Source organism: Sinocyclocheilus rhinocerous, unplaced genomic scaffold, assembly GCF_001515625.1.
Source record: "Sinocyclocheilus rhinocerous isolate Xijiao unplaced genomic scaffold, SAMN03320098_v1.1 scaffold418, whole genome shotgun sequence".
Lineage (NCBI taxonomy): Eukaryota > Metazoa > Chordata > Actinopteri > Cypriniformes > Cyprinidae > Sinocyclocheilus > Sinocyclocheilus rhinocerous.
In genome coordinates this window covers 1,012,234-1,025,052 of record NW_015651146.1, presented here as the reverse complement: position 1 = coordinate 1,025,052, position 12,819 = coordinate 1,012,234, and the positions used below count along the sequence as shown (strand labels likewise).

General features: G+C 37.9%; 3 protein-coding genes across 3 annotated transcripts in view; all 3 read right to left on the bottom strand.

Annotated features, from left to right (window-relative positions):
* Positions 1–1,404: 1,404 nt before the first annotated feature.
* On the bottom strand, positions 1,405–3,574 carry lrrc23 (leucine rich repeat containing 23). Its single transcript, XM_016518049.1, has 8 exons — positions 3,536–3,574; positions 3,237–3,373; positions 2,964–3,073; positions 2,571–2,833; positions 2,113–2,243; positions 1,879–2,015; positions 1,553–1,751; positions 1,405–1,455 (listed from the first exon to the last, which is right to left on the bottom strand). The coding sequence occupies exons 2-8, from the start codon at positions 3,351–3,353 to the stop codon at positions 1,414–1,416; spliced, it is 999 nt and encodes a 332-aa protein (XP_016373535.1). The 5' UTR covers positions 3,354–3,373; positions 3,536–3,574; the 3' UTR covers positions 1,405–1,413.
* Positions 3,575–5,998: 2,424 nt separating this feature from the next.
* LOC107712717 (uncharacterized) lies at positions 5,999–9,422 on the bottom strand. The gene is made up of 5 exons (XM_016518048.1): positions 8,829–9,422; positions 7,003–7,397; positions 6,767–6,927; positions 6,556–6,688; positions 5,999–6,479 (listed from the first exon to the last, which is right to left on the bottom strand). The coding sequence occupies exons 1-5, from the start codon at positions 9,085–9,087 to the stop codon at positions 6,309–6,311; spliced, it is 1,119 nt and encodes a 372-aa protein (XP_016373534.1). The 5' UTR covers positions 9,088–9,422; the 3' UTR covers positions 5,999–6,308.
* Positions 9,423–10,672: 1,250 nt separating this feature from the next.
* usp19 (ubiquitin specific peptidase 19) overlaps positions 10,673–12,819 on the bottom strand; it is a 48,410-nt gene continuing 46,263 nt past the window's right edge. The window contains exon 27 of the mRNA XM_016518027.1: positions 10,673–11,569. Within this exon, the coding sequence (XP_016373513.1) occupies positions 11,429–11,569 (141 nt within the window). The 3' untranslated portion in view covers positions 10,673–11,428. The remainder of the gene's footprint in view (positions 11,570–12,819) is intronic.

Below are 12,819 nucleotides of genomic sequence, written 5' to 3'. Positions count from 1 at the left end.
GTGACAGAAGTGAGTTCGGTTTTTTTTACACTTGAGTAAAATCTTCAATGATTAAATGTTTGCGATTGTTGTAAAATCACTGAAGGAGCTGATTGAATCAATGATTCGTCGAGTCACGGTGACCGTCTTGAGGAAAGGAGTGCGGAAACTATTTAACCCTTTAAAGCCCTTTGTATTGTATTTGATACACTAATTTCTAGGATCCCTAAATCACCACCAAAACGGAAAAACCTGTTATACATAATCTTCTTCATGCATCCTGCTTTCTGATTGATTGCCCATACCTTTTCTTACTAATAATTTAACTATTCTAAATTCTTATTCTATAAATGGCTACCTCCAGGTTTTTTATGTTTTAGTAAATAAAGTAAACGTAAGGTTAACATATATTAATAATTATAATAATAATAAAAATATGTATAATATTTCAAGATGAACATTCGCTGGACTGAAGCAACTTAGGTTTACTTGATTATTCATACATATTTTATTTATTTATTTTTAGAACCATGTACACAGTTTGATACATTTTAACACCTCTCAATCATCATTGTATTGCATTACATGTTTTCCCCCACAATCAAAACTACAGAGCTTTGATCATAAAATTAAGCTTATCATCTTACTAAGACATGTTATTGGGAGATATGTAGTTTTGCTATACTGTTATAAAGATATAATTGATTTACATTATAATAAGCAATCAGAATATCATCTTTATGGCCATATAACTCTGCACAAAATTGCATGTTTCTGAATAAAACTGTTGTGTTTTTCCTCCTTGATTGTGAGTTCTATATTCTCATTATAGGCCTGTCATACTATAAAGCCTAATGTACCAAAAATAATGCAAAACATAAAACATATGCAAACTTTTTTTTAGATCCTCTTTTATATTTTGTCTAAAGGTCCAATAAGTGGTTCCATTAAAAAAAAATCTGACTATTATTTCCTATGTCAGGCTTACAGTTTACAAAAGAAAAAGGCTCTGCCCCTTTAATATGGGGGGTATGAACAAACCAGGAAGTGACATTTCTTGTTCTCTTGGAAGAATCAACGTGTGTGTGACATTGCAGAAAAATAAAACGCACACAAACAAAGTCTATTTAAGCTCCCAATTTCTATTCACATTCTTTCTTGTTTCCTTTTAACACATTGATTTAATTTTGTAAATTAGGTCGCAATGAGATGCATTTCCTTGTTTTCTTCATAGTAGGAATTAGATTAGTGATATGTACCTTGTAATTATATCTAATGATAAGTGCTAGACAGTATCATTTTACCAACGGCTACAGCTATAAAGATCACATCAGGAACTATATTACATGAAATGAAACCAGAACTTTTTGTGATAGTAGACTTTATTGAATATAAAATTATATTTACAAGTATATTCAATGTAGCACAGCCCATTCAGTTATCCTCTTGATCTTCAGCATATTCATCTTCAAATTCCTAAAAAAAAAGATATTACAATTGAAATACTGTCTATTGACACAACTAAATGAAAACAGTGAAGATAATTAATTAACCACAGAATATGGTTCTGCACCTTTTCCTGGGCCTCAGACTTCTCTCCAGCCGTGATGGGATCCTTGTCCAGTCGCTCCAGCTGAGAGAGATGTGAGATCACATACAGCCTGTAATCGTCAGTCTTTGCTAAATGGTTGTCCAAGAGCACAAGGGCCTTCAGTGTTTGCCCCACACTCACTAAAGTTCGCAAAGCCCTCATAGAAGATATAAGGTTCCCCCTTAAGGTAAGAAAAGGAGGGTTATCAGACAGCGGTAATATAACACTATTTAGTGAGACACATTTGCTTCCTCAATTTCAGAGAGACTGGGAAACTGCCAAACCTGGTGCTAATGTATTTCTGTTACCTGACATTAAGATACTGGAGACATTTCATGTTGGGACTGAGTCCATTCAGTGTTTCTAACTGGTTATCTCTGAGGTGAAGAGTGTTGAGACGCTCCAGCTTCTCCAAACCCTCCAATCGCTTTATGTTGTTCTGAGCCTAAATAGTTGGGTGAAAGTGCAAGATGGTAGTTTATTGGAGATAATCAGTATCATGTACTTTTATCTACAATAAACATAAATACAAGCAGTTATACCAGATACAAGTGGCGTAAATTGAGGAGGTAAATGCCATCTGTAGTTTCCAAACAATTTCCTCTTAGCTCGAGAGTCACCAAATTGGTCAGATTGTGATATTCCAAGCCCTGCATGGTCTGGATACCATTACCTAAAATATATCATGAAATGTTGCTGTAGTGCAGATTACAATGAAATTTGAACAATGCCAGCTCATGATATTTTGTATTCACATTAATGAATCACATACAGTATCTCACAGAAGTGGGTCATTTCTTCAGTGTTGTCACATGAAAAGATATAATAAAATATTTACAAAAATGTGAGGGGTGTACTCACATCTGTGAGATACTGTATGTTACATAAAGCAAAATACGCCACTCTAGATTTGCTGAACGAAACCAGTGTGGTTGGTACTAGAGTACAAAAAGAGCTCACTGTCACTAGTACAATAATCTACTAAATGGACCTAACTAACCAGTGAGATTGAGGGTTTCCAGTGCTGGACCTCCAAGACCTTTAACATCAAATAGGCGGTTGTTGGCAAAGCTGAGCCACTGTAGGTAAGTGAGCTGGCCAAACGGCTGACCCTCAAACCTCTGAAGCAGGTTGCTGTCTCCCTTCACCCACAGCAGCTGGGTGAGATCAACCAATGTAGAGAAGTCTGATAAATGATTGGAGGAGATGTCCAAGTAGCGCAGATGGATGAAGGAGCTGAGCAAGGCCAAGTCGGTTAGACCCCTGGTTAAGACAGGTACGGTGAAAACCAAGTTAAAATGGTTATGTACAAATTATACTTGAGATACGGTAAATGTGTATGATAGTATGTTGGAAATGATGGGAATAAGAAGAACGTCCTAGACAAGCTTACTTGCTTTTAAGGTCAAGTCGGACATAGGCATGAGACAGACCATTCCCTGTGCGACACAATAAGGACAAGCTTTTCGCCATCATGTCCTGGGTTAGTGGACAGGGCTTTAGCTGGTAATAAAGAAAATCATGGACAAACTTAATTCTTTTTTCTTCTTATTTTGTATATATAATATAAAATAAAAATGCACAATAAAACTACATCTTATTAACCTTACTTGATGACTGTTAACGTTATTTGTTGGCTCTTAATGTCTATATAAATTTGGGTTACCTGATCCTCTTGTTCTGAAATCTCCTTCTCTTTTCTTTCAAGATCATCTCTCTCTCCCGGTCCTTCTTCATCCTCTTTCTCTGCTTTCAAAAGCTCATCTTCATCAGAGTCTGACATTATTCTTCCGTCTTGGTTACCTTGTTGATAAAATTTTCACGGCTTAAAATAAATGATTCGACGTTTAAATGAATCAGTTCGTTCACAATCACATCATCAGCACGCTAGCTAACTTCAATCAATGAATTAACAAAGGATTTACTTCAGTTTGTAAACCTGAACATGGTTTCTGTGTCACTCACCTCGCGCTGCATCGTGTTTATGGCCGTTACCATAGTAACACCACGAGTCTCTGTACTACCCAGTGCCTCCATAGAAAATTTGTGGCATATGCATATGATTCATATTTATGTGATTATGTATCCATTATTTACCCAAATTAAATGTCTATATTATAAATCTTTATCAAAACCTGAAATAAGGCGAGAAGCTAGAAGCAGTTTTTCTTGTGGCATACTTCAGTAGTTGTGTTTACATAACAGTCATTTTCGGCAATCCGAAAAAAATTCCGATTCGGAAAGTCGTTTTATATAAAACCTAAACCTTGCAATCCGACTCACATTTTCGCTTACATGTGCATGCATTGCGAACAAAACCTCAGCCATGTTACGCATTCCAAATAGGAGATGAAATGATCAAAACGTACACGGACCCCCCTGGTGCGAAAGCTTGAAGTGTAGAGTTCAGTGACGCTCTATTAAGCTTGACACGCCAATAAATGCTCTTTTGAACTTTAATTTGGGGGAGAGAAGACTGGGCAGAGACTGTGCTATTTATAGAAAGTGCAACTTGAGAGGCAGGTGTAAAGGAGAAAGGGAAAAAGATAAATATTACAGAGGAGAAGAGACAGAAGAGACGCACGTACAAGCACAAGACATATGCAGTGGAAAGGAAAGTGATATATTGAAGACAACAGGCAGGAAACAAGATACTTCATGCTTCATAGAGTGCTAACTTAATTTATTTGATTCAATTACACGTAATAAGTGCCTGGTAAAGAAAATATAAATCATATGTCAAAATATAGCCTATAAGAGCAGAACGACTCTCATCATGAAATGTAAGCAGAAAATGTTACGCCGCTTTATGACAAAATGTCAACGCACGAGTAGCCTAACACACATGCCTTTACAGTGAGGAGATGACTAATTATAGTCCTGCAGGAGTGTGGGGCTGTACCATTGTCTGAGGACGTGCTGACAGACAGTAATGACTAGATGGAAGAGGTATATATTCATTTCAAAGAAGGAATGTCTTGGAAATCACATGGCATGAGTTCATGGAGAACCCAAGCCCTTCTGCTAACTTTTATTCTCGCTGTAGTATTGTTGCCGCCGCCGCCATGTCGTGAAGGCGCTGTGTGCTTCGCTGTGAAAGCGAAACTACTTTGTTTGGCCTTCCAAAAGAGGCCCGATATGGAGCTGAACTGTGCTGGTTGCTGAGGAAATACTTCAACTTCGTGCTGTCGATCACCGGATCGGCTTTCACCGTGGACGAAGCGGAGTCCAGCCCGGGGTCGTCACATGTGGTTGCCGCAGGCATCACAATATGGTAAGGGACATAACATTTCCGTCACACGCTTGAGGAATTCGGCCAATCACAACGCACCGGATAGCTGGCCAATCAGAGCACACCTCACTTTTTCAGACCGATGAGCTTTGTAAAAATCGACGCGTTTCAGAAAGGCGGGGCATAGAGGAGAAACAATAATGTTTACATAATAATACAGTATGTGGAAAATAATGTGTTTTTTTAACCTTAAACCGCATAAACACATTTCATTACACCAAATACACAAAATAATGTTCTTTTTAGCAGCATCATATGACCCCTTTAAAAAGAAAGCTGACAAATATCTCAAAAAATCTTTTTTTTTTTTTAGCAAATGTTAGTAACTATTCAGTATCCCCACTGATCAGTTCTTAAGATGCAAGATAAGATGCAAATAAGACGTAAAAAAAAGAACATGCACGTTTGTTTAATACATATGTAAAAAAAAAAAAAGATAAAAACAGAGGCAATCAACACAGTTCAAAGTGACCAGTTAATAAAGTCCAAATAATTTATTTTTGCAACTCTCTCCAAATGAAAATTCTTCCATAATAAATTGTAAAACAAAATAACCTACTTCAAAATAGCCATCATAAATAATGCATTAAGTAACAATACACACTAAAAGCAGTAACTGTGCAACGACAAGCTTCAGTAGATTAACATCCTCCAATGACGGTGAGAGGAAATGGATGCAAAAATCGAGTGAAAAACTGCATTCCACTGGAATCAAAACACCTTAATTGTTGTTGGAAAATTTGAATATGATTAGACATTGTTTTAGAAATTAGAAGTTCAGTATTGTACATAAAATACAACCTCAGAACTCTGTACCTAGAGAGGAGGATGCAGACACTTTAGCATGTAACTACAATGTGATTTAAATAATCACATGTGTAAAACCGCATTAATGTAAACTCTGAGCAACTCAATCCAATGAACATGTTAGATATATTAGCAAATTCTGCTTTGGTTAGTCTCAGCTTCAAATTAGTGTTAGAACAAACCGAAAGGGTCTCAAAATATATTAGTGTCAGTGCAAAAAAGAAAACAAAAATCTTCACAAAATATGTCTACAAATTCAAGTGTTTTGACAAAAAAAAACTACCCTTGAATGTTCCTGAGAATACTGTTGGTCGAACCATCTTCCTTCCTTGGTTTATGTGCGGATATAACAAAATAGATCTATGAAGCAGCTGCCAACGCTTATGACCATAATAACGTCTACATACACTATGGCATGTGCTGTTTATGATTGTTAGATCTTCAGGGGCAAAATCTGACCCTTGACTATGATGATAATGTAGATATGGATCTATAGATTGCAACATCCTTCACTAAAGGGTGCCGATCTGTGATTGTAGCAGAGAACTTCAAACATGGTTCTTCCACATATATGCACATACCACAGGATTGCGTTTAAGCATAATTTGTGTTTCCCTGCATGACTCGAGCTTCATCTGGCTATCCCGTTTGGATGTTCCCCTCATAGTTCTCCATGCAGATCTGGATGCGTTGGGTGAAATATCCAGGCTCGGAAATGGCCTTCAGCAGGTCGTTCTGTACCAGACACAGATCATACAGCTCTGATGAGGAGGCTGTTCGAGTCTGCAAGCCCTCAGGGTCCAGAAACACCTGCAGAAACAGGTGAGCACAGGGGTAAGACACATAGCACGATCAAACTGGAGAAGTGAAAACATACATCTAATACCTTAGGATGGACAATAGTGTCCTCATCGTTTTGTCGAATATTGTCATCAATGAAGATATGCTGAACTTTGGTGTCAAAAGGGTCAATCCAGAGTGGCTTTCCTCCTAAAATGGAGTTTGTGTTCCGTGCCCACCTATTTAGGAAAAACAATAGCTTGATAATGATAAGCAATACAATTACATTGTTTTCAGATCCATAACTGGCTCCTCACCAGTCAAAGTGGTCTTGGAAGCCACCCAGACCCTCAGCAGTGCTCAGGTACTGGTAAACATGCCGCTCTCCATCCCTTGTGGACACGTGTTCTTCTCCACGAATCAGTGTTGCGCCTTTACCGCTGCACCTGATGCGCCCGGCGGTCACGTTCACCCTCAGCTGTGAGAGGAGAAAGTCTTAATGAGGCACGGTTTATCTGGGACAACACAAAACCTACTTTTCCATATCAAATACCTTTAGAGCTGGGAGGTCAGGGAAGACTGGATGTGAGCCCTGCTCTACAGCACGCTTGACAGCATTCAGAACACGGGGCAGATCTGAGCCGAATGTACGGAACAGGATGGAGAACTCCACACCTTGTGAAGTCAAGTCCTGCAGCATCTGGAAGAAGGAAGGGAGGATCCAGTGATACAGCTTCCCATCTTCTGCCTTAACAGACAGCTCTTCATCTGCAGGTATGTCCGATGGCCATCGGAGTAGCTCTAGATGTTCCTCCAGGACCTTCCGGAACCGTCGGCCTGGACCTACGGTGGTAAAGCCTGCCACTCGGCCAAACTGTGTGTAGTATGTGATGGCGCCCTCACAAGGCTGGAGGAGAGATGGTGCTTCTGACAACCACTCCCATTTACCTGTGAACAGTGAGAAGAAGCATGTGACGTGATGCTGAGCAAAGGCGTTTGAGTCATGATGCAAAACAGCCACTGCATGTACTACAGTATTAAAGGATTAGTTCACTTCCAGAATAAAAATTTCCTGATAATTTATTTATTCACCCCCGTGTCATCCAAGATGCTCATGTCTTTCTGTCTTCAGTTGCAAAGAAATTAAGGTTTTTGAGGAAAGCATTCCAGGATTTTTCTCCATATAATGGACTTCAATGGTGGCCAATGGGATGAAGGTCCAAATTGCAGTTTCAGTGCAGCTTCAAAGGGCTCTACACGATCCCAGCCGAGGAATAAGGATCTTATCTAGCGAATCAAACGGTCATTTTCTTAAAATAATAAAAATATGTATACTTTTTAACCACAAATACTCGTCTTGCACTAGCATTGACTTCACGCATTACATAATCACGTTGGAAAGGTCACGTGTGACGTAGGTGGAAGTACCAACCCAGTGTTTACAAAGCGAACGTGCAAAGAAAGTCAAATGCCCTTTACAAAAAAAGGTAAAATAATGTCGGATGATTGTGAAGTTGGAGGAAAAAATGAGATGGAGTTTTTCGCCCTACCCTACCTTTGTGAACTGGAGTACACAGACAAAGAGCTTACCGCATGTGACATTTCCAACGTGAATATACATAAAGCGTGAAGTCGTGGACGTGCATCGTGGAGCTAGTGCAAGATGAGCATTTGTGGTTAAAAAGTATATATATATATATATTTTTTTTTTTTTCTTTTAGAAAATGACCGACTGTTTTGCTACATAAGACCCTTATTTCTTCGGCTGGGATCGTGTAGAGCCATTTGCATTGAAGCTGCAATTTGGACCTTCAACCAGTTGAATTTTTTTCATTCTGGATATGAAATAATCCTTTAAGAATAAACATTTAAAAATTAACACTTTATAAGGGAGTGCATAGCATTTTGTTATGTATTATATATTATATAAAATATTTATTAAAAAATATCCTATATTTTACACAAACGCATTTCTTTGAGCATAATGCATTGTACTATATTTTATATTTTTATTTAAGTATATACATAAAATATATACATAAACTCATACAAATTGTTAATATTAATACATGTATATTTACGTGCTTATATATATATATATATATATATAAAACATATAAACACATAAATGTATACAAATATAATATATAAAGTTTTTTATCTTAAATTTAAATATTATTTAACTTACATTATATTATTATTATACATATTATTAGTACATCGGTAATAGCGTTTACTTATTATTTAATATACATTTTATAGGCGACACATATATATGTAGTCTGTCTTTTTATATTGATTGTCCCCGGTTTGGCTGTTGGCTGAGAATCTGGCTTTCTGTTCTGTAAAAGTTGAAAACCCACAGATAAGTGGTCTTACCTTTTGTCATGCGCCCCCAGGCCACCGTGGACAGGAAGTATTCTAGAGCAGCTACAGTTCCTTGTCTCGTGACTGCGTCAGACACAAGGATTGTGTTGTTGAGATCAAAGTGAAGAACGATTCTTCTGGAAGGTCTTCTTGGGATTGAATCAGTGGGGTCTTTATATTGATCTGCTCCGTCAGAGTTCACATCACTTCTGCATCCATTAGTTTGGTTCTGATCGATACTTGTTTCAGGGATCCTCTCCGAGTTATACATGGTGTTACAACGTATATGAGGATATACGTATATTTATATTTATATGAGGATATATTTAAAACTACAGTTGTTCATATATAAACTAAACAAAGATACTTAAGTGTACACGAGGATACATATCTCTGGCGACGAATGCCTGGTGAATCCCTCCAGATTTCATATGATTTATGCGGATGCCACACATCTCAGTCAATGGAAGAACAGCCTGACAAGTGACGCTCTCGTTCTCTGTCGGTACAGATACATTCGTTGAACTGCATTCGTTTAAGAAAGGACGTTTGACTGAAAACCGCTGAGCTCTAAAACCGGCTTTTAGAATGACAGCATCACTTCCGTGTCAGTGTCAAATTCCCGCGAGAAAGAGCGGGGCTGCAGCGCTTTACGAGTGAATGTAGTGAGCGCGCCATCTACTGCTGCCTTCCTTCTCCTCCCGGCGACTATGAAAAATTATATTCATCCACTAAATATGGTGAAATGAAGGGCCCATAATACATTTATTTTGATTTAAATCATGCATAACCTTATTGTTGTCGGGAGTTCAAAGTGGTCAGTCAATAAAGTCTAACTAGTCTAGTAATTATTAGTAGTACGTGATGGCACCCTCTCAAGGCTGAAGGAGATTTGGTGCTTTTGACAACCGTTCCAATTTACCTGAAAACAGTGAGAACCATGCGACATGATGCTGAGCAAGAGAGTTTGGCCAATATATAAAATAAAAAAAATGTGAGCATTTTGAGCATAACAGTCTTATGAGTATACATAGTTCATCTGAAAATTAAAATGTACTCACCCTTAGGCCATCCAAGATGTAGAAGAGTTTATTTCTTCACCAGAGAAATTTAGCATTCCATCACTTGCTCACCAATGGATCCTCTGCAGTGAATGGGTGCCGTCAGAATGAAAGTCCAAACAGCTGATTAAAACATCACAGTAATCCACAAACAAACCACACGACTGAAGCCAAAAGCTGTGTTTGTAAGAAACATATCAGTATCAAAACAATAACAGCATTACATTTCAAATATAGTATTATATTTTAACATTTCAGTCTTTCTCCATCTGTGCAAGTGTGCATCTGTGTGTATTTTATAGTCTTACCCCTTCATTTCAGTGTATGTCTTCTCAAAATCGTCTGATATATAGACTGCATTCAAACCAAATTTAAAAACATTGCTTTGTTACTGACTTTCCCATTCATTCAATTTTGACAGCCAACGTGTCACACTTTCTTTGTGCAAAATATGATTTCTTTTGATTTTGGAGTGTATCATGACTTGATTGCTTTTTCATGAAGTTTTTATGAGGTTCACCTGCTTGTAATAATATTTTACTTCTAAACTTAACATGTGAAACTTGACAAATAAATATGCACATACAACTGTAACATTTAAGGTTGTTACACAAAAAAATGCCTTTATTTATATTAATAACCATTTGTTTTATTCACAGCAGCATTCTTACAATCAAATCCCCAGTTCCTGCTTGCTATGCAGTCCAACACGAAAACGACAATCTACTCAAAACTTAGAAAAACAAAAGATGATATATGATACACAGTACTAGGGCTATTGTAGGTTAACATGCATCTCAATCCATCAAGCTTTTGCATTTCCACAGGATCTGACATGGAGTAAAACAAAATCATTTCAATCACTAGATTGTCTGAGAAAGAAAGAACAGAACATCCAGTTGAGAAATGGCCTGTGTGTGAGGGGGGGAAATCAAATCAAAATCAAGCAATCTGCCTTGTCCACACTTAAAACCTCATCTACAACACCTGCAAAAAGTTTTACACAACACCTCCAGACTCTTTACAAAGAAACACATCAGGCCAGGAGACATTTCAGTGAGAACAAACACCTAACTCTTCTGTGCATCCAAACCAACCATGCTGATCGCACTCACCGATTGTTTTTCCCAAAGTAACACCTCGTGTAAATACAAGCAAGATAAATATTGTCTTAGAAACCTACCATGTGAACTTGTGAATGGCATAATTTCTGTATTAAAATGTTTACATATATACATTAAAAAAAAAACTTAAGAGACCTGTGCGCTTCCTCTTATGACAGTATATTTCAATGTGTGCACCTTCCAGAATTAAATAATTATTTGTGAATGTGTTGGAGGATTAGTCCTTACTTTAAGCATCATCCTACTGCATGTCGTCTTTAATCGGCCGTTTCCAAACAGTCTTTCCATTGGAAATGCAATGTGGTCCAAAAAAAATAAAAATAAAAATTGAGCACCTTTGCCATGCTCGATCCACTTGTGAATACTAATGTCTATTTTTTGCTTTTTTTGTTGTTGAGGAAGCAAGTCTCCCTGACTGGGTGAAGTTTCAATCCACCTCCTCCATGTTGCTGTAGGACGGGGCGGCACATTCTCCAGAGTGTGCAAACATGTCAGAGGTCACTTCTGTGCTCAACTGAGGCAGTCCGTCTGGGTCCAGGTCTGTCCCAAACAGTGTCTGGCTAGAAGCCTGTAAAATAAACCACCATTATAAAGGGAGAAACGTTATGCATCTTTTGAATGGAGTCTTGGATGCCAACACACACACAAAAACAAAGTTTAAAGTGGTCCTATTATGCTTTTTCACTTTTTCAACTTTAGTTAGTCTGTAATGTATTTGTTTGAGCATAAAAAAGATCTGCAAAGTTACAAAGCTCAAAGTCCACTTCAAAAGGAGATATTTTATTTAACAGAAATCACTTTTCAAAAACTACAACGAACGACTCGTTTGGACTACAACGCATATTTTCCGGGATTTGTGATATCACAAATATCGACGAATGGGACGAGACCTTGTTGAGCTGCACTAGAGAAGGCAACGAGTGTTATCACTGTGTCGGAGACACGCTATCTTTCCCAAGGCAGACGAACTTAGAGTGGCTACAATCACCCAGGTTTAAATCGCGCTCAAATTGATTTGATTTTGACGCAATATTTACACTGAAGCTTGCAGGCGGCTATGGTAAGGGGCATGACATTTCCCGACCAGGCGCCGAGTGCTGCCAATCACAACACACACTGGCCCAGCTAACCAATCACAGCACATTTCGTATTTCAGAAGGCGGGCCTTCATTTGATACAGGAACTATTCGAGCCGTTAATGCCAGACTGGGGAGAGAGGTGTTGTAATAATGTAAAATATGTGAAAAATTATGTGTTTTTCGAACAACCTAATATGAAAGCCTGTTCTAGTACACCCAAAACAAAATCAAGACTTTGTAAAAGAGCATAATAGGACACCTTTAAGTATTCAACTATTTCAAATGAGTGATTTCAAGACAGGGTCATCTTGAATTATTTATTGTTTATGAAGAGCGTGATACAGGCACTATTACAATTGAGCAGCATTTAAAGTGGCCTCAATTATTGCTGGGACATTTTGTGCAGCATCATAAATAACATGAACATATTGTCATTTTAAGATAATATTTAAATAAAAATCACTTACCCAAACATATTCAATTACTGCCTAAATGATAACAAACATGCACAAAGCAGTCCTGTGCCCAAAGATTTGCCTTTCAATTAGAACCAGTAACATTTCAAACAGGAACACCCATCATGACATAATCCTGACCTATGACCTTAATGAGGTATATTAACAATCTGATGGGATTGTTTCGGTCATGGTGTCCAGACCTGAGGCATTCACAGAAGCCAAATGTCTTTAGGCTTTATAGTGTGGACAGCTTACATCAACCATTATAGCCCACCAGCATC